Here is a 24,522-nt window from a genome sequence, read left to right as displayed (position 1 = left end):
TAAGCAAACAGGAGGACTTTTTCAAGGTATGTAGAAAAATCACAGTTTGGGAGTCATTCAAACTTTAATATCTGTAAGAAGGAATTCTGAAAGTGCTAATTAAGGACTTGTTAAAATTTTGTATAGGAATTCCTGTTTGTGAAAGGTGAATCACATATCTCTAAAGAAGATAATAAGCAGTCATCTGAAATTTGTATTTCAAACGCTCTGCATTTTTTTAAGATTGGCTTAAGGAAAACCAAAAAGCATTCTTAGGTAACATTACTGAAAAACAAAAAAAAACCTGTAAGCTGAAAGAACTCGGTATCTTTACAATAATGAAAATTTAATGATGTGAGAAAAAAATCTGCGAGAAAAAATTGCTAGTAAGGGTTTTTATAGTTTAACACATTACTGAGTATTTTATTTTTCAATTTAGTGCTTTCATTAGGGTGGATAGCTGCCTATTTTTGTAAATAATCTCTTTTTAAAAATCAATTTTTTAAAGATTTTTTTTTGGCTCAGCAAAATAATAGTCCTGAAAGTACAGATACCTGATTTTCTCTTGTGAGTGGCAGACAGAAAGACAATACGGATTCCTGTCTCCTTAGATTTTTTAAAAAATGTATCAATTAATAGTTTATTGCATTATGAATGTAATGTCATGTGTATTTCCTACCCCAAAGCTAGGGTAACCAAATATTTTGTGGACCTGTATAGTTTTCAGGGAAATCACATCCTCCTACCACACTTATCAATGAGCCCCTCCCTTTTCATTTAATGTTTTATTTTCCTAGATTTTGCAATTCAAGAATCACCTCACACTTGACTTGGTCCCTATAGTTACTATTTGCTCCAAATAGAGGAGTTAGGAGATAATATAAGGATAAACCCTAGAGAAAAATGTGTTCTACATTTTGTAGGACACAGGCCTTTAAAGGGGGTGAGAAGTGGGATTAAGGAATACACTGATTCATTATACATCAGCATCAGGATATACATTCTTTAGCTGCTCTTATCAGAATTTCTAAAAACGCTCAGATTTAGTGACATATTCTATCTGATGTAAAGTCAAATTGAGTAGGAAACGTTGTGCTTTTTTTTTAAAAAAGAAGTACAACTAGAACAATGATTATTATTCTTCCAGAAGAATGACTGGCAAAAGGGAGAACCACATAAGCCTTCTAGAATCTTATAAGATTTTATAAAATATGATTTAAATATATGCTTTTGTGTTGTGAATACAGCCTGAAAATGTAAAACTGTTTTGATTTCCTGCAAGTTATTTTCCATTGATTTTGAAATTTAATGCTTCTATTATAATTTCTCACCTACTTTGGCACAATTTTCAGGAAGAAGAAAAATGTAGCATGATATGTATATTTTATTTCTCCCTCTATTTTTTACATCCTAAAACTTGTTGATTTACTTTATTTCTAAACTTTACAATGTGATTTTAGAAGTAACGCTATTTCATAAGAATCGTTCCTGATTCAGATGTCATTTTATTAATCTTAAATAAGAATAAATGTATAGACCCAGAATCTAAATTCTCGGTTTTCAATTTGGGGACAGAAGAAATAATACAAGTAATAGAATAATGAAATATTAAAATGTTTTTGATTCTTTAAATATAAGTAAGCTTTGATAATTTCCTACATAAAGGAGTTAAGAGTAGTGTACATAAAATTTTATATTTTAAGATTATTAATGCTGTTAAGGTTTGCAAGGAGAGCAAAAAATAAAGAGCTGTAATGCAGAAATTACTATAGAATGTACAAATTGATAAAACTTGAGATTCAAATTAAATGCATCATGATATCAAATACCAAGACTTAACATTACAATTCATTAATCCATTGTAATTCATTAGTCAAATGTCCCAAGGAGAGGGCAGAATGTACAATGAGTTGTTTTCTGAAAATGAATTGCAAAAAATTAGTAGAGTCTGAAAAGACTTCAGAATTGGAAGCTCCAGCTGGGTTTAAAAGGATGGGGGAAGGGATTTTACTCACTATTAAATATTTGAAGCACCATTTAAAAAAATAAAACCTACGAATGTCTCATCAGTTCCCACTGCATCAGGCTCGCTCTGACTCTCTCTTAAGCATTTTTTCCTTTGTAAAGATGAAATTTAGAAACGTGCACACAGGACATTTTGCACTGATTTAAGCCAGTTGGGAAAAAACATGGTTCAGAGCAGGATTTCAAATTGTTACACTAAATATAATAACATTTGCAGTCGTGGCACCGTTCCATAATAATTTGAAAAGATTTCATTTTACTTATCATTGCAAGCCATTATCTGATCATATTTGACCTACATATTAATATTTTCATTATTATTCAAGCCCTTTTTCCTCTGTACGAACAAATTGTCAGTCCTGTTCGCTGAGAGATTATTTATTTACTTTGGAAATATCTGGAATTCTTTCACCCTGTCTTTTCCTCCGGGGACCCCACCCCCACCCCCGGTATTGATATTAAGGTCTGGGGGAGGGGGATACAACCAACAAAAACGTGAGATAGAAAGAGGCCCCTCTTAATGATATACTATGGAAGAAGTAGAAAAACAAAGGAAAAAAGAAAATGATAATTGTTTTCTCTAAGGCTATTATCTAATGCGAAAGCAAATAGTCAGTCTGGAAATCAGCTAACAGAAGGGGATTAGAGTGGAGATCTGAGAGTGGCTTGATTTCTAGCAGAGCTGTCTCTCCAGCCAGTGATGAGACACAGGCAGGGCAGCCAGGAGCGCTCCAGATGGCCGGGGAAAGTGGTCGTCTTGGGTTACTGCAGGGCACTCGGGCCGCTGGAGAGCAAGCGGCCCGGGAAAGCATCATTAGGGAGCCAGCCCCACGTCCAGCCTGCAAGGGAGAGGGCGAGGCCGGGAGGGAGGCCGCCCGCTCGCGCGCCCTAGCGAGCCGGGCCTGCCCATTGTTAACATATACTTGACCTCCGTGACCCCTGCACGACACAGATGTCTCCCACCTCCACCTCCCCCCTGCCCCGCCGCGGGCCCTCCTCCCTGCACCTGGTAGCGGCCGCGCCTCCGCCTCCCTCCCGAGCGGCCGCGGCGCCCCGGGCGCGAGCGCGCGCCGGAGCAGGCCTGGTGCGGGCGCTCTAGCCGCACAGCGCGCGGCGCTCCTGCTCCCCGGCGGACGCTCGGCCGCCCTGCAGATAAATGCGTCGCCTTCTTCGAGAGTGAGCGAGGGCGGGCGAGGCAGACGCAGACGCCGCCTGTGACAGTGGCAGTTCCCTGCGCCCTACATCACATTTGTCTGCCACAGCAGCAACAACAGAAAAGCGGAGGGAGGGAGGCGGGGGGAGCGGTGCTCCGCAAGTCTTGGGCTCTGCGTGGAGGCTGCGTCTGGCTGGCGTTCCCGAGCCCGGGCTCCTCGCACCGCAGCTCGCTGTGTGTAGCGCCGAGCGGCCGCAGGCGCGCCGCGGCGCGACTCCGAGGCCTCGTGGCGAGCGCGCGTGGGCGAGTGGTCCAGGACACTCTGGCCTTGCGAGGGAAGAGGCGCCGTGCCCTCGCCCCCTCGCCCCGCGGGCCTGCCGAGACGACGGGAAGTTTTATTTGCAGCTCGGAGCCGGTTGCGGATGGTGGGACTCTCCGGCCCTGTGCAGTGTAAGTGCCCGCGGGAGGGTTGGGCGGGCGGGCGGCGGGGACGGGCCTCTGGCTGTTGCTATTAATTATTATTCTGATGACCGTCATCTTCATTTGGATTATTCGGCCGAGAGGCTCCAGGCTGTACTTGTCGCTGAACTAGGGCAGAACTACGCACCAGGGCAAAGAGGGACGTCGCGAGTGACTCCAAGCTGCGTTGACACTGAACTTCACGGGTCAGCCAAGGATGCAGTTTTTACTCTTAGATTCCCCTCACTGTTTACAACAGTTTTCTTTCCTCTCCATGATTACGATATATGAGCAGGAAGATCATGCGTGTTTTCCCCCCGACCAAACAACCGGTCAAGGTACCTACGGTGCGTTTGGCAGGTGGCCCTAAACCCTCATCGTGTTTTTTTTTTTTTTTTTTTTTTTTTTTTTTTAACTGGAAAGGAAAGGCTTGTTTCGATGGTGGAAAACTTAGCTCTGGGAGCAGGAGAGAAGGAATCTTAACTTTGAGACCCGGCTGCGACTGGGGTCGGGGTCCTCTGAGCGACACCCAAGCGCTTTGCGCCCACCTGCAAACTTTCCCTGTTCTTCCCGGGCATTCGGGCTACTCGAGTGGGAAGCCCGTGGAGGACAGGCCGCGGCCCCGCGAGCTCTTGTCGGCGTCTCCCGACCGGAATCTCTCGCCCGCGATGGGTTTGGGGCTTTGCCGCCGGGGGCCGGTGGGCAGCGTCGCTCCTGCCCAGACCTCCGCGCGCCCGGGGCCCTGCTGCCCAAGTCCTCTGGGTGTTCCAGTTGCATCCCCGATTCGGCTCGCGTCTCCGGAGCGGGGAGCGGAGCCTTGTGCTCTGCAGCTCCCGCTTGGCGGAGCCCAGACCAGACGGGGAGCCGCGTCCGGGGAATTAATTTCGTTTTACGGGCCCCACCGCTCTCTTTGGGAGCCTGAAAGGACTGGGTTGGTCGGCGCACCCAGACCCCTCTCCCTGGGCGGACCTTGAGCTGGCCAGGACACCTTAAGCAAAGACGGTTAGGTTGGTACAAGGCGCTTAAATCCGTGTTTTGAAACTTTTTTGGCGGGTGGGGTGGGGTAAGGGCAGTCAATCCTTGGAAAAGTTTGAGGACAGATTCCGGGAAGTAGGATGTGAACCAAGACTGTTACTAAAAATAGCCCCAGTCCTCCCTTAACCGCCCCCCCCCCCCCCACCGCGCGCTTTTCAAGATTGGAGGATTTGGCTGGGGAGCCATGCAGCCCTGGGTTTCCTTATTCCTTGTAAAGCGTAGTGGAGAAATCTTTTGAGCATAGCTTATTATACAAGGTTGGGCACCTCAAATCCCAACGTGCCCCAGCCTGGCTACAGAGTGTCGCTTTAAGGAACAGCTAGTATTCCCCGTGGAGGAGCTCCTGAAGACCAGTCACAGAGGCCAGGGCGTGGGAGTGAAGATTAGGAGAGCTGGGGAGGCTACTCCAAACCAACTTCATGTGCTTAATGTAACTCTGGGCCCCTTCGAATTTTTAACTTCGCTTCCCTTAATTAATCTGCCCAGGGCCTTTATATAAATGGCTGTCCACAGCTGCTGCAAATTGATTTATCCCCTGGTAAAGGTTGGGTTGCTGACCAAAGCGTTTCCTTTCTACCTTCTGGGTGAACTGAAATCTGTTTTACAGGGTTTTTTCCCCCTTCTAGTCTCCTTTTAAACATCTGTACCACTTTTAAGTGCACTCAGTAGCTTTTATTATCATACCCCTCCCTTTGCATAGAACAGGAGTGAAACTGGGTCTGTGCCCAGTGAGTCCACACTCACTAGAATACAAATTGACTAGCTTCTCTGTGATAAACGGTTTGTTAGTGTCGGCGGGGGGGCTTCTTTTAGTTTATTGCAGCCTTTTGCCTTGACCAGTGAGTATTCTGTTGTGCCCAGTTTCTCCTGTCACACAGTTCCTCAGAAAAGATCAACAAACACAATTGTTTCTTAAACCATCCTCGCCCAAACCTGGGTGGTTATGTCAGATGTGATGTGTACAAAGAGAAGCTATTTCATAATTCTCTGGATCTTTTTCCCTTGTTTATCCTTAATGTCAATTCTAGTTTTAACATTGTATGGGTTTTCAGGTAGCATATATAGGGCAGTCTGATTTCTTTTTCTTTTCTTTCTTTTTATTGATTGTTGTTTTTAAAGGGACATCTGATGGTCTCACCCAGTATTAATCAGGGAATCTTAGTTTGACCTAGGCATATTTTGCAGCTGGGAAGTTATGTTGAGGAAGTTGAAGTCTAACATTGTTTTACTTGTACTGTATTTAGCATTTGATATTTCTTTGGCTTATTCTTTCAAAAGAAAAAATTTCAACCAAATAATCAAGGAATCAGGCTCATTCTGGGTACAGAAAAGCTGACTTTATCTAAGATTATACTAAGAGAAGAACTTTATATTAAAAGACTTTGTTTAAGCATTAATAATTTTTTGTAAACCATTTAGACAGCACTCATTTTATTTGAAAAGCTAAATACTGAATGGGAGAGTATGTGGTTTCTCCAGTGTCCAGTTCAGACCTAATAAAAGATGTGGAGAAAACGGTCTATTTTTTCTTTAATGTTTAGAGAACTCAAAGCAGACCAGAAATCTTTGAAATGATATTTTCCTTTGTAGCCTTAGTCTCTGTGACCCGCTAATACCTGCTAATAATTTGATTTTAAAATGATCCGTAAAGGACTTTCCTAATAAGACACATTTTACTTGTAGTACAATGAAACTGCACTATTAAACTGCAAGTTGCTGGAAATACTAGGACAGTATGTGTTGCAGCTCCAGGACTGTAGCTTTTTAATATTTTTATGATTTTCCCTTTCTGAAGAAAAGTAAGATATTGCTCTTGATGCTAGTATTTAATGATGAGCTTTCCCATCCAGGGTGTTAGTATAAATATTTGCAGATAAAAGAACACTTCATAAATTGCAAAGAAGTACACAAATGTAAGGTGCCATTATTATTTATTTTATTGTAAAATAGAAGCTTAGCCAAAAAAGAAAAAAAAAAACCCACTTTTTTCTTTTCTTTTTTTCCCCAACATTGAAAAGGGATCACGAGAAAGAAATGCTTCCAATAGCAATGCTGGTCAGTGGTTGTCAGGTTGGGACATTCTTCACTGTCAAATCCTGTTTCTCACTTCTTTGATATGAACATCAGCTGACAGGCACTGAATGCAAACCCTTCTTCACTGAGGTTTTATGCAGGCAGCATAGCCCTTCATAGCAAAGCAGTCTGAAAAATTGGCACCTGCAGGATTTGCATGTGAAAAAAAGTCAGTTGCATTTTACTGGAGTCTATTACTGTAAGTTATGTAAGTTCAGTGGGAAAAGGTATTTATTTGTTGACGTTTGGGCATTTAAAAGTTCTTTGTTTTATGGACACCTTATTCATCATCTAGTGATCCACAGACTTTATTGATAGCAGAAGCAGGGAGAACTGATCTCTGCTTTATAGAATAGAAGCTATTTATTATGAAATGGTGGTATTTTTAACCATGTGCTTATAGAGTGCACTTGCATGCATGGTTAATTTTTAAAATGTGCCTTAAAATGATGAATTCATACAACTTTCAGAATCCATCAGAAGTTAAACAAATACATAAAATTAGGTTAACATAAATACCCTTTGAAAACAATCCAGGATTTTAGGAATTATATACTTCAATAATAAGTTAAAATCTTTAAGAAAGAAATTAAACATTTCATACTTCTGAATTTCTTGTTAAATTGTTTGTCACCCAGATGCCTTTTAAAAATACCATATTTGACCCTATTTATGCAAAATAACTGACACATGTTAAGTCAACTAAAACACCTTTGTGAACCCCAGAATATTATCCATCAAGTGAGAACATTTCATCCAGAATAAGTTATTTATTATTATCTAAAGAGACACCTTCCAACTTCACTTTTTTACAGCCATTGATATAAGAGTTCCTAAATAATGTTTAAAGAACAGTGAACATTTTATTAAAGCAAACATTAGTTCAGTTTAATGGAGGTAATTGTAAGTGATAAGACAGAGCAGGTTATCTGTGTTGTTTAAACAGAAGGAGCTACTTTGCACCATTTCCAGTAGCCATCTGTAGAAGAGAAGGGTTTGCACCTGTCTGTCCACACTAATTATAGATTAGGGCCAAAGAAATGAAATTCGAGGAGGTTTACAGCTAATGAAATCCATACTGATTTTATTGTAAATGTGTTTTATGTAAAGAGGGTGATGGTTGAGTTATGAGTGAATAAATTGCTATGTAGCTGTTAGGCACTTGGTTTTGAAGCACAATTCTGCTGCATTAACCTGTGATATTAAAAAAAAAAAAGACAAACAACTTAGACACGGATGGTAGCCTTTGTTTGGCATCCATAGCTACAATTTAGTGAGCAGCAGTGAGGTTCAGTGTGCAATTTTAAAATGTTCTACAAAGCAGCTTAAATGTTTAGAATATTCTAATATTTTGAAATGCAGATGAGGTAGAAGGTAGGTTTTGTTTTAACTTATGCATATAAAGCATTAGAAAATTAGAAAGCTTTTTTTTTTGCATTTCAGTTTCACATACATGAGAAATTATAGCAAAATGAGTGAGGAATGCATTCTGCAATAAAAGGTCACATGAATGTCTACCACATCTGTTTATAGTAATTATGAACATAATTAACATAAGAATTACAAATGAAATAATGACAAGCTGAGCAATGAGATATTATGCCATAATGGTCATATGTTGGAATTCTCACATTATAGCACACTAGAATTCACATACTCAAAGAAAGAAAGAAAATGCTAGATTTTTATCTGAATTAATGCTTCGAAACTTATCTGCCTGAGGCAGATGGGCCTTCTTGCTCCTATAGGAAGGTAACCTATTATTAAGAAAAGAACTAGTTGAAATTAAGATTTCTAGTCTCCAGCCTGGCCTTTAAGACAGCTGTGATTATAGAAACCACTTTCTGTTGTACACTTATTCTGTGATTATACTTCTTATTATATTGCCCCCCCCCCTTTTTTTTAATTGAAAGCTTTGCAGCAAAGTGTTTGCTTTGGAAGAGAGTCATGGATTCTTCCCATTTGAGAATTGGTTGATCTTTTCTGTAACCGTGAGCCAAAAGTCAGCGAACAAACAAGGTAGTAATAGAAATACTGTACCTTTACAAAATAAGAACATTGGCAGATAAGCTTTGGTGCAGTTTTCTTCATGCCTTCAGTATCTGGATGCTTTTTAAAGAAAAAAATGTAAGCCTCTTCTGGGTTTGAAAGTAGTAGGGCTTTGTTTTTTAAATAGCATTTTTTCAGAGAGCATGTAATGGAAAAATCAGTTGGCATTTGTAAGTTGTATTTTTTACTTCCTAGAGTTGCATTGGATTTATAAACGTTTGTGGGTAGTTTGTGTCCAAATTGATCTAAGATGTAATAAAGGGGAAGGTATATGTGGTTGCGTCTGGTTACTCTGAATGCAATTTTTGTAACAGAGGAAAAGTGAAAGGTGACCCTTTATGAGAGAAATCTGTTATTAAATTTAAAACATGTAAGAATGACAGATTTTCACCCATTTAGAGTGCACTCGATTTTGTAACATACCCTGCCAAATGGTTTACTTCCTATCCTTGCACGCTTCTCTAACTATTGAACCTGCTCACTTTTTGAAGATTTATGGGGAAATACTACCTCGTTCTCGTCTCAGTGATACCACGAGGTTTTCCACATTATTGGATTACTGGTGGATTGTGGCAGACCCCTTTTCATCTGACATTCATCGCATGACAAGATTTTTCACATATGCTCTTCCCCCACCAATGCTCAGCTTTTTTCACTTTACCTTACCGATCCAATTTCCCTTAATTATTTTCTTGGGGTGGGAGCTGGGGGGTGGTGTGCAGGAGGATCCACTACACATAAAACTTTTTTGACTGAGTGATTTGGAGGGGAGTGCTTGATTAAACAATGCTTCTCCTCGTTTTCTAAAGGGCTTCTTCAAATTTGTCTCCTCTCAGAGGCTGCTGCTAGTTCTCTTGCTCAGCGTTTTTCTCTACTCGCCTTATTTCCCCCTCCTCCCAACTATTTTGTCTCTTTATATTGAGACCTCATGCATAAACTATTTTACAACCTGAAGTTTCACTGCAGCTGGGGCTGCAATGTATGCCATGAACAATTGTGTACTTTATTGGCTACTTTATTCTGAACTCTTCATACTGCAGTGAGAGCTTGTTAACCAAGCTTCAGTGCCTTGAAATACAACATGACCAAATACTCCCTCTCCCCGCAATAAAATAACCTTCTTTGCTGCATTATCTGCACTCCATTAAGGATCTGATCAGATGTTCATGTTATCTGACGGGTGCATTTAAAAGTGGAAAGGGGCTCCCATGAGACCACTCAGGTGTATCTCCCTCCAGACCCTGATGGGGTGGAAGATGAACTCTGGGCTGATGGAGGAGCGCTAGCTTCCTGCTTGTTCTCTGATTGATTCCTGGGCTCTGGGTGGGTGAAGAGCTGTGAGGCAGCTCAAGCCGAGATTGATTGCCTCAGTTTTAAATTCCCACCTCCAAAATAGACTCTCAGATGTACACATGAGGAACCCCTCCCCCAACACAATTTCTGGAGGTGGAGCAGGTGTCTCAGAGTCACCTGTAGCTACCAATCACAAGTGCGCCTTCTTATCACAGTGACGCTGCTACACAAGTCTTCTGCTGGGACACTTAAAGCCCAGAGAAATGAGATATTTTGTATCTGCCTGGGTCGGTCTTTGTGTGTGTGGGCAGGGGGTTGGAAATTAGGACCGTTGGGGTCAGCAAAGAACGGGATGGGAACTCCCACTTGAGGTTGGTCTGGAAGGCTGTGTAACCGCTGTGAGGACTCACTAGGTTTGTTTTGCAAATTGTGGCTATTTGGATGGAGGTGAGATGGTGAATGTCTCATTGTTAAGCTCCGCCGAAAGAGAGCTCTTGATCCCCCTTTGACCTTGACAGAACCTGCAAAATGTTGGCGGTCTAGCCCTGGAGCAGGGAAATACAGTTCGCTAGTCTGGATTCCTCCCGTTCTCTCCGGGTAGAGGCGGATTGGGGAATGCAGGCCACCCTCCCCCAGCGCTGGCTCTCACCCTCAGCCAGCCTTGGGGTACCTCGCCCTCCTTGCCATCCCCATTCTGGAGCCGGAGCCCCCGCCCCCTCCTTGCCTTTCCGTTTCTTCCCTCCAGCTTGTGTCTCTTTCTGTCTCTCCCACTTTTCCTCCCTCTCCCGCTCCGTCTCACACGCACCCTCTGTTTATTTTCCTGCCTCCATCTGGGCCCTGCTGATATTGTAATCACCCTGATGCACGTTGGCGTCTCTCCTCTCCCTCCTGCGCTCACACACTCACTCACACACAATGTGCCATCCTGACAAGCCTTTTACTTCTGATAAGCTCCGATGTGTGTTTAATGAATACAAAGCCGCGGTCTGGGTGCCGCCTCGGCTGCGGCCGCCTCTCCTGCGCTCCTTTGCCAGAAGGTAATCTCCGTGAACAGGGAGGGGAGGCGGGCAGGGAGGAAGGAGGGGTGGGAAAGAACGGGGGAGGGGGGTGTGGGGAGGCTGCCTTTCTCTTTTCCTCTCTCCCTTTCCAATGATTCAGAAGTCGATAAGACCAGGAGAAGTGAAGATGTAACATGTTATCTGTCGCTCCTCTTAGCTGGCGGAGAGAATTTACATTTAAAGATTAGCAGAGGGAGAAAGAGAAATCTGCCTTTTGTTGTGTGTGGTGAGGAGGAGGCATCAGCCCTGGCCTGGCCGCTATCTCCCATCACCTCTGCTATCCAGACAGGACTCACGGAGGTGAGATTACCGGAGGGCCTTATCTTTAATTGGGTTTAGTTTTGCCATTCTGAATAGGTTTAAAGAGACTGGATAAAGGGGGAACAATAGATTATTTATTGACGGGATGCTGAAGCCTTTAGATGAAGAGGGGAGAGAAAAAGCTGCTTAACAACTTGATTAGTTCATTTTTATTTTTATTGTGAGGTGAGACTGTCTCCCTTCTGGTGCAGGGAAGGACTGTAGAATTTAGGCAGATTTGAATGGCTTAAATGCCTTATTTTCTTTTCACCCCCACCTCCTGCCCCTCTTCGCACCATCCCCCATATAACAGGAGTTTCATGTACCCCTTATTTGTAAGATTGATAAACTGAGCAAAACTGGTAGAGGCTTTTCTTTTGGAATTGATCATTTGTGTTTGGTTTTGTGTGACATGTTTTGAATGGGTGGTGAATTGATGCTAATGGTGGTACTTGAATGAGTGAGAAAAGCAAATGAAACCTACTTTTAATATGGAATTAGTTGATTTTATAGTATGCTTTCAACTAGGTCTAGAGGGAAAAAGAAATTAAGTTGTTAGGTAGATTTGTGTTTTGGATTTGAACCATGGGATTTTTTTCCCCTTGGAGTTGGTGTAAAAGAAAAATAATTTTTAAGTGTCTAATAAAACTGTTTAATTAAAAAAATGTTTAATACACTCATGAGTGCACTTAAAAATGATAGTATTAACTTTAGAAGGTAGTTAAAATGGATAAAAGTGGGAAAAACAATTGTTTTGCTTCCTACACATAGTCAAGATAAGTGTTTTCATAGGTAAATATGAACCAGCAACTAAGAGCCTAATTAAAATTTGTTTAAAGCCGGGGGGGGGGGGGCGTGTTTCCTTGTTGACAACAGCAGATCGATTGGGTAAGACAATAGAGTCCCGTGATTTCACTTCCATTGACTGAACATACTGACATTTCAGGTTTGCTGCCGCCTCAGTGAGCATGATGAACCACCGCAATTCACAGGCCAACTTGCCAGAGTGGTACATATATTACTGTATGTCATTTCTGCCTGAGGTTACCTTGTCACCCAGGCAGAAAAGGAATGGACACTTGGAATCCTTCAGAGGGGTAGAGCCCTTTTGCTAGGAAACTGACAGAGAGCATGTCTTAGGAACATCTTTAATTTTACTTAGAATTAGGTGTAACAGATAAATATGTGATAGACTTTTATTTAAAAATCTGGGAAGCTACTTAGCTATCAATCTTGTATTTTACATATAAGAATACCCATTTTCAAGATTTACCTTTACCTTCCCAGAGGGATTTACACTGAGTGGTTGGTAGAGCGTTACCGGCCTGTGCTCAGGTGACAACCATTTTTCCCCAGTTGGGGATCCTCAAACATTCAAGCACCTGCTAAACCTGTATCTGATAGAAGAATTTGTAAGACCCCTTCAAAAATAGGGCCTGACTTTGTTTGCTTTTTTTTGTGGGTGGAATAAGAAAATGGGATGTGTGTATTTTACACCCATGTGCCTGGATAGACAGCAATATGTATAGATAAATATGTGTATTCCAAGCAGTGGCAGAGAAAATACTAAGTATTCCGTATCTTAGTGTAAGCTACCCTTTTACACATTTTGCATAGTCGCTGCATGATAAAACTAAGTAATAGGCAGACATTGAGTCAAAGAAATTTGAATCATACAAAAGTGAACATGGAAAAAATAGAAGGAACTTAATGTATTTTTTTAAAGCTTAATGAAAATATAAAACTATTATGAATATGCCTTATACCCAGCAGTTGTTGCTATCTAGTAGGCAACTTATGCCTTTACAGCGTTTAGAACAAAACTAGTTCTTTATACCATTTTCATGAAAATGTTAGGTTTCTGTTTGATCAGCAGGTGCTGTTGAGATGAAAGCCATGTGTAAATTTTCAGAAGGCCAAAAGTGTCAATTCAGAAAAGGAAAGTGATAAGAGAAAATGCAATCAGTTTTCCTGTTTTCAATTTGTGCAGGAATTGAAGAGCTGTTTTGTTAAACTGCTACATCTGCTCCAATATGAATATTGAACTACTTCCACTAAAAATAACAACCTATAATTTGGAAGCTACTGCAGTCTTTCGTTAATGTGAGTGGGTTATTTAAAAACAAAAAAACAAAAAAATAAAAAAAAAATAAAAAAGACAATTTTCTATTCTGACGATCTCTTGCCTAATGTGCATTTTCATTTGTTGGCACTTTTATCCTCAGCAGATAAATGGTATTATGCAATTAGGACCTCATCTCGTTTGACTATGAAAGGGGTTTCCATGGGTGAAAATCCTTGTAATATAAAATGGTTTCGCATAAAACAAAATTTATTTTAAAATCATCTGTTTAAATGCAGTTATTTATAATGATAGTTATTCCTTACATTCTCTAATACTACAATTTTTAACTTACTGCTGACTATTATAACAAAGTTAACACTATTCCATTGCATACTGGGCATTCTGTGATTTATTTCACCCTTAATATACCTGCAAATGTAAGTTTAAACCAATCAGGGATATTTTACCTAACAGGGCTTTCAGAATAATTTTTTTCATGCTTAAATAAAATGATTAAATTATGCTTGAGTGCCTGCGTACAAAAGCCTTAGCTTCTATAGTACTGCTAATCAAATAAGTTTTATGGACAGGGAAAGCACCACATTAGAGAAAAGTTGGATGCATTTTACTAGTGATATTTCTAGGAAAGGCATGTTTTAAAAAAATAATCATCCAGTATTAAAAAGAGAACTCTAACATGAATAATCATAATAAAGAAAATACTTCATTCCTACAAAAAGAAAATGAATGGCAATGCTATCCATGTAAAACTGGACATAGAGAATTAAAGTAGAAGGAAGACTGGTGAAATTTGGATCAGGTTCAATATTGACTCCATCCACAATTGCAGTTCGGTGGACTTGTGGCTATAGTAATTTGTCTAGGGTGAGACATGATCACTGCTTTGGATCAATTAGAGACTATGTAGCTTGTAGCTTCACACTTGAATTGCCAGACACACTCTTCGGAGATAAGCTCAGAATATCTCCAGAGTGGATAAAAGAGAAGACAGACACTGTGACACATTAGCATATTTGATATTAACAAATGCAATGTTTCTTCTGAAACACCAGTCAAAAGAAGAGGTAGTTTGAAGAACAACATTGTGTGTACTTGTGATTACATGTATTTAACCAACTAAAGAATAGTGCTTATAAAGAATGTAATTTCCAATTTGAAGCCAAATTGTGGCATATCTTTCAGAGATCTGGGTATATTCCTTGGTGGGTATATTCTCTGGTATAGCACCAAGCACTTTGCCGCTTTGGAGAAATGACACTGGATCACATATCAGTGAAGAAAGTTTATTTCACAGACACAATCCCATCATTTGGTATGTGATCTAGTGAGTTGTTTTTTGTGCTGAAGCCACAATCAACCTTTAAGCCTCAGTGCCTTATGTGGCTTGAACAGGGAAGAGCTTTTTGTGATTCTTTTCAGAATGTTCATACTTTGTCAAGTGATGTTCAGGCTTTGATATCAGAACCACTGCAAAAGTAATGCCCCGTGGTTGAGGTTTAAGGTATGAGACCCTCTTGTTTGAAAAAGTTTTAAACCATCAATCTTGCTTAGAACCACTAACATTTTCAGTGACTGTAAGAGACCTACTTAAAATCCCTCTGCTTTGATAGTTCTGATTGAGGTTACCTGTATAATGTAACTCATGAAGTAGGGGTTTGTTTTTGTGGGCTTCACATTGATCAAGGTCCCTAAGGCAAATCAGTATTTGGGTGAATGGGGCCTCTAGGATATAGATCTTGTTGAATGTGGCGGGCACACATGTAAAGTTTTCCCATTGTTTGTCCAGTGATCTCAACACCTCCAAGTGCCTTAGGGAATGTGATTGACTAGATTCATCAATCTTTTAACACCTTGGTCATAGACTAATGAATGTGCTCTGGGCATTCAAGGGCTGCCACCTAGTTGTTGGACTTGGGAGAAAGTAGAGGAGTGGACAAATGTTAGAGACCTACTGTGAGCCTGGCATTAACCTTCATGTACATCGTCATCACTGATTTTAAGTAAATGATTAACCAGAATTTCACTTTCTTCATTTCAAAGAGCTCTAGCCCATCACTCTTTTAGTAGTTCTTCTGGTTTGACCTTTTGCTCCAGTTTAGAAAACTGTGGTTTCCCGGTGTTCCCCAAATTAATTACCTGCTTTGTTCCCAAGTTCTAATAATTAGAGCCATGTTCTCTGAATATCTGGCTTAACGTGTTCCTTAGCAGTTATGAACTATGCATCCACTGTTTTCTTTACATTTGCCCTCGCCCCCAACCTAGGAATCACAGTTGGCTACTGGCCAGCAGATATCCTTGGATATGCCCAAATGCATGCCACTCTGTATCCCTCAGTGCCTCCTAATCCAGGCTTTTCCATTACTAAATTCTATTCTCCCATCAGAATACCACCTTCCTACACGACACTGAGGCCTTGAGGCCTGTTCCCTCTGTTGATCTCATTCAGCACTCCAGAGTGCTCTTCTGCCCAGTGTCCTTAGTCCCTGAGGCTTGTCCCATCCCAGTCGGTTTGGTCACTCTATATCTTGATCTCGGCATCTCCCAGTTGGCTAGGTCCACTTCCTAGTCACTTCTAAGAGGAGAGGGATTCTGTACCATCTTGAGTTTGATTATGTAATGTAAAGCAGTGGTCCCCAACCTTTTTGGGCACCAGGGACTGGTTTCGTGGAAGACAGTCTTTCCATGGACCGGGCGTGCGGGTGGGGGGAAAGGTTCAGGCGGTAAAGCGAGCAATGGGGGAGCGATGGGGAGTGGCAGAGGAAGCTTTGCTCACTCACCCGCCCCTCACCTCCTGCTGTGTGTGGCCCGGTTCCTAACAGGGTTGGGGACCCCTGGTGTAAACTATTCAATTATAAAAAGAAGGATCTAGTGTGTGTGTATTCCCCTAATAGGAAAACTGGAGTTCCCTTTCCAGTTCAGTCACTGACTTGCTGGGTGGCATGGGGTGCACTCCAGCCCTCAGGTGCATTCTTCAGGAGCAAAATGATAGACTCATTGATCATTAGGCTTCCCGACTGTCCTACGTACAGGACTATATAGGATATTAGGAGTAGGCTTTCAGGAATTTCCCATGGTTAGGAGAATGAAAAAATCCTCATTTATATTTTTAATTCTGAGTTGGGGGCACTACTAATCTGCATATAATTGGGAAATAGAATCAGTGTGGAACATCATTATCTCCCCACTATTCTTCATTGTGAAGAAGAGGTATGGGGAATAGTGAGTCAATTTTTCCATAGCCGTCCTGGATCTAGGATGATTGTCAGAAATCTTAGTTGTTACTGTACTTTTTTCAGAAGTGAATGATGGAGGGAAGAATCTGTTTATGCAGTGAGAAGGAACTAAAGATTTTAGGTCTTGCTCAAAGAAAATAGCCTTTATGCTTTTCCCTCAGGGTTGCTAGACAAGGTGAACTTGGTGCCTGGGGGCAGGAGTGAGGGGCTAGAGGCTAAAGCATGGTGGTGATTGATTGTGCTTACCAGACTTTCCACAGTCTCGAGGTTTGGACCTAAGTCACTTGGAAATTTAGAAAATGACCTCTTTAAACCATTTTTGGAGAGAACCTGGTAAGTAATAGCTTATTTAAACCAATGGGGCACATTATCATTTGGCTAGAATCAGATGTTAAGTAAGAAAGACCAGAAAACTGTCTGTTGTCTAAAGAACAGTCTGCTATTGCTTCTAAAAAGTAGTTAAGAGCCCAATTATTACCAATAACACTTTGATTTTTGTACTTTCATTTTGAAAAAATATAGACATTATTAAAAGTTTAATCCTAATTTGTGAAATTATTAATAATGAACCCAGGCTGGATTTCTTTGGAACTTGGGAACTATTACATTTTTATACTTCTGATTTGATTAAGGTAAGCCCTTTGTCATCACCCAGGATGGCAGTAGAAACTTCTACTGTTTACTAGGAAGGACATGCAAGTTACATTACTTTCATGTGTCACTAGAAACGGAAACCACAGGAATCACTGTGGCTTCATAGGTTATAGAAAGTTTTTGTAGTGGCATTCGAAGTTTGGTGGGAGGCCAAATTGAAGTTCTTTGCCACAAAGATGAATGTCTTAAAAGTATGTATGCAGTGAACTCTTAGTTGGTACCTGACTTGACTGGATTGAATCAGAGAAATAACAGAGAAAATATTACCATGATATGTAATGGCAGTTTGTCTAAAGATAAGCTCTCAAGAGCTAGGGGGCCCCTAATAATAGGAGAAGAAATATTGCCAGAGTGGTGATGAGCTAGCTGTGGCCAGGTCTATTGGATCACCAGGAGAGAAAACTAGCTGAAAGATGTTAGAGGGTTTGGGACACCCCTTCCACTAGACCTTGTGGGGAGTGCACCTGGTGACGCTGAAGTAGATAGATTATGGTACCTGCGAAGGCTGGCATAGGGTTGTGCCAGGGAGCTACCACAGCAGCATTGCTGAGAGCATTTCAAATGCACATCCAGTTTGGCAAGCGGAATATTAGAAATTGGGAAGTCATCTCCCAGTGAATATGGTAAGCATGGTGCAAGTTGTGCTTTAAATACAAAGTCTTAGGAAGCTGGTTGCTCTATTTTATTAAAACTAGATGTACTATATACTCCCTCCCCTAACCTCAAGATATAGGAATATGTGAGCTGTAAGACAGGTCATGAAACACTGCTAGTTTATTTTCTGAATCTATGCATATGTTATGTACACAGTGATAAGCAAACACAGCTGGGAAGAACAGCAGATGATATTGGGACTGGAACTGTGATGTTTATCAGACTGACATAGTAATCCTTTCCTGTGAATGTGTTCTTTTTAAGTGATGTTAGGATTCTGTAACTTTTATCATGTGTCAGGCAAGTATTCTTTATTGCCCAACCCCTTTGCCTACCTGTCACACATTTTCATTCTCATCTTTAGCTAGATTTATTTAGAAATGAGATCCACATTTTACCTCTGATGGGAAACAAATGTGGACAATGAATTTGAATCCTTTGTTTAAATAAGGGTAGGTAGGTGCATTTAGACCTGATATTCAGGTCTAAATGGAAAGTAAATGTGATCAGTCTCCATTGACTTGTCCAAGTCAAGCTTTGAGTTGGCTAGAGAAAGCGGGTATAAAATATCAGAGGAAAATATAAATGAAAAGTAATAAAATGAGCAATCCATTAAAGCTAATTTGACTATTTTAAAAGAAAGGCATATGTTCTTTGGGTAGCCTTGGTAATGAAATCTTTTAGAATATTTGAAAGAAAATTAAGATTTTTGCTGTTGGTTGTAAATCTGAAGTAAATTAATAAATATTTAATGAGTGCCTACTATGTGTAAAGCAGTGTGTTAGATGGAGGCACAGAACAGGTAGTAAGCTTAGTTCCCATTGAATGATAAACCTGCTCAGGACAAATTAAATAGCTACAAAAGATGAAGAGGCTTGAATATAGTAAATGAGATTTTAGAGGTGGAGTGAGTTGGAATTTCAGCTTGTCTTAAGACAGGTAGGATTTATCAAGGCAACATTATTGTAATGGGGTTGTGGGCAGTTATAAGTCAGGAATGGAGACTGGAAAAGGTTTTGGGAGAAGCGAGTTGTCTGGGGTGGGGTGGGTAGAGGGTAGAGAGAGAGTAAATTAACATGCAGATACAGCAAAAAGGACCCTTGGGTGATTATTGGGAAATAAACAGAAATATCATAAGGCATTTGATTAAGCTTTATCTTCTGAGTAAGCCAGAAGTGTAAAAAACTGTGTCCTATGGGACCCCTTAGGGTTGGGAGGTGGCATAGAGTGTGCCCAGATTGGGTTCAGGCCCTTTCGTTTATCCTCTCGGCACTGTGAAAACAGAATAGTTCTGTTCTTTATAACAAATTGCTTTAGATATTAGATTTTCTAGTTGGACTTCTTTTGAACAAAGGATGCATGGTAAAATAAATCTTAATAAGACCAAAGTAAAAAAAAAAAAAAATTGTGCCAGGCAACAGGAAACCATGGACCCAGTTAAAGTTGTGTTTCTGAAGAGTTGGTCTGATTGCGGTGGGCCAGATGGATTGGAATGGGGGAAGACTGAGGCCGGGTAGGGAACTTGTTTCGCAGTAGTTTAGTTTAGATACTATAGAAGGATGGCCAGAAGTGGGTTTGTGGGACAAGAAGGAATAGGCAGCTGCCAGAGACATTGCAAAGGAAAAATAATTAGTACTTGGATATCGAGTGGATTTAGGGAGGAGGAAGTGATGACAGCTCAGATTAGATGTCCAGTGCACATAGCTCGCCAGAATTTGGGCATTGCTTCAATGTCTAAGGGGCAGCTTCCTTACCCCTCCTGGACTCATAGAATCACAGCCTCCAGAAAGGAGCGTCAGAACCCAATTGTGTATCCCTGCTCCAGGGATTCTCATGATCCAGGTATTTTTGGGAAATGTTGATGGGGCTGTTACCTGATAGGTTTTCCTTAAAGGGTACTGGTTGCATGGAGGATTGATTATTGATTGCCCTGGGACTTGGCTCCCTCCTATGCTTTGGCTCCTTGCATGGATTTCAAACTGTTTTTTTGAGTTTCCTTTCATTTTGCTGGTAACTTTGGGCCACGTGGGAGAATAAAAAGTGGTCAGGAGGGCTGGGTCTGGACCCTTAACTTTCCACCAGAGCAGCCTGTTTTACATGTTTCAAACATGGGACTTTTGTTTAGGGAATAATTTATAAAAATTTCTTTCAATCCTAATATTATGTAGAGGAGAGAAGGCAGGGACCAGAGAATAAGGAGTCAAGGAGGAGTTGATGGGAGGGCAGAGGCTGTTCTTCTACAGCAGTGTGTCCCAGACTCTGGGCTCAGTACTCTTGAGGGGTGGGGAGCAGTGAGTTTCAAGGGGCTTTTGAACCTACGTTCATTCATTCAGTAGCACAAGCATTGTCTGCAGACCAAATACTTTTTCACACAATGACATTTTTCAAATACACTTTAAATTAAATGAACAAAAAATGCATTAAAATATTACTGAAATTAATAGAAACTTGTCTTTATGTATTTTACAATCAGACTGTAAACAAAATACTATCATGTGTGATATCACAATTTTTTGTTTTAAAATGGAGGCCTCATATTAGAAAAGTAAAGAAATCCCTTTTATATGTTAATGGGCAGTATTCAATTCTTACTAAATTACTCGCTGTTAATTGTCTCCCTTATTTAAGGAATTTTAGTTATTGGAAGAAACAACAACAACAAAATGTAGGACTTTTAGGCTATGGTTCGCCAATATAATATTATTTCAGGGACTTTCACCTTGATTTGTTTAGTATCATTTAATTTGAAAACACTGGGACTTCTTTTTACTCTTTGAACTTTAAATTCAGAATGTGTGGATAAAAATCTCTCAGAATTGGATTTTTTAAGACTTCCTTCTTCTGTAGCCAATCTATAGTTTTTAAAAGGATGAGACCGATTTATGTATGTTGATATGGAATCATTCCTGAGATATATTGTGAAATGAAAAAAGCAGGGAGCAATGTATATAGTGTGCTACATGTATACAAAAAGTGCATAAACTTCTACTTATGCATATGAATCTGACAATAGTAGTTGCTTTATGGGAAGAAAGTGGGGCTCAGGCATTGGTGGTTGGAAGGAGAATTTTTATTTCACGTCTGTTGGTCCTCTGGGTCTTTTTGCAAATCTCGTACCTGTTTCATTCACTGCAAAGTTAGAGACGGTAGCATCAGGTTGGGATGAATCATTCTGGGATTCTGCCCTTCTTGGGGAAGGTGATTATGTTCTCTTCTCTGCTAGAAGGCAGTCAAGTGACGTGGTGAAGAGACCCAACTCCCCAGTGCTTTGCCACTTGTTGAATCTCCTACTCTTCATCTGGAAATAATTCTCATCTGGATAATAATGGCATGACCCATAAGGTTGTCATGCATGAGATGGTATGTACAAAGCACAATATCATTTCAGAAAGGCTTGCTTGTGCTAGGCATCTGACTTGACCACTTCTGAACTGTCCACTGCTCTCTTCTGGAAGCCCCCCTGTAGGATCTTCTCCTCTCTATGGCTGTTCCTTTTCAGTCACTTTCACTCAGCAAATTCTTAATGGAGAGTCTAGTCCTGTTTAATGCCTGGGGATATAGAGATGTTCAAGTCAGACAATGCCCCTGATTTGCTAGACCTTTCTCACCTCAGCCTTAATTGAGAGCTGTTTCTGCAGGGAAGCCACTTTGTCCTCTCCTGAGTTGCTAATGAAACTATTCAAGTTTTCATGACCTCTCTTCTTCAAAGATAGAATTTATCACATCTAGCATTTTGCTGCTATCCATGTGATTCAGACTTCTCTGCTGATTTGTAAGCTCCTTGAAAGTAGGAGTCTGGAATAGTTGGGGTACTTTTTGATGCTTTATTAAATATTTGGTGAAAGCTCATGTTATTTACTTAATACTGTCCTCAAATATTTCAAGTTATTTACTTAATACTGTCCTCAAATATTTCATTGCTAAGACCAAAATGAAATCTTTGGTTTCAAGAGCATGTCATTTCTTTCCCAGTCCCTTTCCCCGCTTGATCCCTTTTTATTGTGTTCTGTTATCACAGAATATCCAATTTATTGCCACCATATTTTAGCTTTAAGTTTCAGCAAACAAAAAAACACCCACATGTACAGCAGCCCTGGGTAAATTGAAGTGGTCAAGTCACTTGCATGTTCATAAGTGCACATCTTAACCTGTTTTATTTGTTTTTCTCCCTATGGCTCACAAATGTACTTTTTGTCAAGGATGAGATCCCTGAAACTGTAAGCAAAATACTGTATGCATGGACATATTTATGAGCTGGAACTGTCCCTTGGATCAGGGCCCCAACAAGGACCATTTTTGTGACTCCCAGCTCTCCCTCTCCCAGGCCCCCAAGTGATCCCTTAGGTGTCAGGGGCTCCCATCCCTCTTTTGGTTGTCATGTCTGTTTTCTGGGCAGACCCCAGGCTGAACACTTCTTGCTAGCACTCTTCTCCAGCCCCCTCTCCCACTCCCTCTTTACTCACCAGTCTTGTCTTTTCTCTGATATTGTGTGGGATTCCAGCTGTTGCTTGATGAACCAGCCTTAAAACTAGGAATGGCACTGGATAGAATGACAGGTCTGTCTCACCCTAAGATTCTGTGGCTGAACGCCAAAGTAGGTGAAGCATCTTACTGTCTTTGCTTCCAGGTGACAATTCCAAGAGATGGTTTCAGAAGGGCAGCCTTTAGTTCCTCAGTGCAAGTGGCCGAACAATTTCAGATAGATATGTGTGGGGAGGAGGCACGGTAGATGCCTTTGTGGAGTGAGGTTCACATGTTGCCTTACTTAATACTCACCTGGGAGTGAGCTCATTTGTAAATCACTCCTAGAGGCTTCCTCACTTGCCCAACGTCGCCCTGCATGGGTTGTGGGGTGAGGTCTGAACCCAGATTTTCTGACTCCCAGGCTTCTCTATTCCAGGGCTCAGTACCACTCTCCTGGAAGTCTTCAAATCCTACCACCCCATTTTTTCCCCATGGACAGGGCCAGCCACACAGGCTGCAGGTGGGAATTATACTAAAGTTAAAATGGAAAATTATCAAGACTTCTCACTGTACTTTGAAAAGTTACTGTTTAGAGTACAAAAAAAATCATAGCTTTACAAGTTTCTGAGGCAGGGAGAGGGAGGGAGAAAAGAGAGGGAAGAAAGAGGAGAGAGAGATATCAGCTGATAAGAAGCAGCAGCAACCAGACAATATTTGCAGTTGGATAATCGTAGTGGTTTTTTTTGTTTGTTTTTTTTTTCGTTTTTTGAGACATGTGGCCATCAACCATGAATACAGATACTTTCAAAGTCTCGTTTTTCTTTCATGTGAAAGTTGCCGGCATGGAACAGATGCCTTTATTTGGAGAAACCAGTCTTTGGAAATAATTGGTTCTCTCTTCTCTTATTCTCTAGAGGTGCTCTTCCACAGATGAAATTAGATGAGGAAAAAATTTAATCACAAACCATTAGCTTGTGGTTCTTTATTTTTTTCCACTGCAAAATGGTTTAGGACCTGCACCTTACTTCCACGTATTTTGGGATTGTTGACTGAGCATACTTACTTTCATCACTAATAGTACAGCAATGACTTTCAGAAAAGAAAATGTTTTGATTGCACTAGGTCATTTTTTGAGTAGTGACCTAGTGCTTTAATGCTTTAAATCATAACATTAAAATAGGTATTACCTCCTTTCTACTCTCGATTGGTAGGAACTGAGCACATTGAATAAAACAACACTTGCACTAGGGGCAAGATAGGCACTTTATAAGTATTATCTCTTCATATCATCCCGTTGAGTTAGGTATTATTATCCTACTGTAGAGATTTACATCTAAAGCTTAGAAAGGTTAAGTGACTTGTTCAAGGTCAAATAGCTAATAAGTGTAAGACCTGAGATTCCAGTCCAACTGCATGCAGTGAGCTAAGTGGTCAGTGTAGGTAAGGTACAGTCATTTTAGGAGATTTTATTTTATTGAAGATTCAATTATATCTGTAACAGAGGAGATATTTTACTATTCTTACTATTTTAAATTGCCTACTTTGTTAACTCCTTGATCATCCTGCATTGTCAGTTTGACTAAAAATAATTCATAGATTGGTCAGCTGCCTTCTGTTTAATTTTTATCTTTAAAATAATACTTGAAGGATTTTAAAATAATGCTTTATCACAATAAGAGGAAGAGGATTGAAGAAAAACTATATAGTGATTCAGTTATCATTTATTCCTTTGTTCACTCAGCCAGTACTGAGTGAACATCTTCTGTGAGCCACGCACTGGGTATGAAGACTGTTGAGTAAACATGGCCCCTTCCCTCATGGCCGTTACAACAAAATGAATATATTGCATCAAGGTAAGGTCTGAAGACAGCAAGAGAATAAGATGGGATCTCTTTCCAGAACAGGAAATTCAATGGATAAACTCAGTTGGGAGATAAGTCTATGCATAAAAACTACTAGAGTGCATTTACACCTTAGAGGTTGTATGGACTTAATGCTGCCTGCAGT

General features: G+C 40.7%; 1 protein-coding gene across 5 annotated transcripts in view; it reads left to right on the top strand.

Moving 5' to 3' along the window:
- The first annotated feature begins 3,073 nt into the window (after window positions 1-3,073).
- The window catches only part of RUNX1T1 (RUNX1 partner transcriptional co-repressor 1), a 139,184-nt gene continuing 117,735 nt past the window's right edge, over window positions 3,074-24,522 (top strand). For 2 of the 5 annotated variants that reach the window (XM_060115454.1, XM_060115453.1), the window contains exon 1: window positions 3,074-3,607. In XM_060115454.1, the coding sequence (XP_059971437.1) occupies window positions 3,580-3,607 (28 nt within the window). In that variant the 5' untranslated portion in view covers window positions 3,074-3,579. Of the gene's footprint in view, window positions 3,608-3,798; window positions 3,823-3,940; window positions 3,964-13,504; window positions 13,528-24,522 lie in introns of those variants that run through there. The other 3 variants (XM_060115456.1, XM_060115457.1, XM_060115460.1) reach the window with 3 other exon arrangements.

This window comes from Mesoplodon densirostris, chromosome 13 (assembly GCF_025265405.1).
Source record: "Mesoplodon densirostris isolate mMesDen1 chromosome 13, mMesDen1 primary haplotype, whole genome shotgun sequence".
Classification (NCBI taxonomy): domain Eukaryota; kingdom Metazoa; phylum Chordata; class Mammalia; order Artiodactyla; family Ziphiidae; genus Mesoplodon; species Mesoplodon densirostris.
This window is presented reverse-complemented; position numbering and strand designations above follow the sequence as displayed.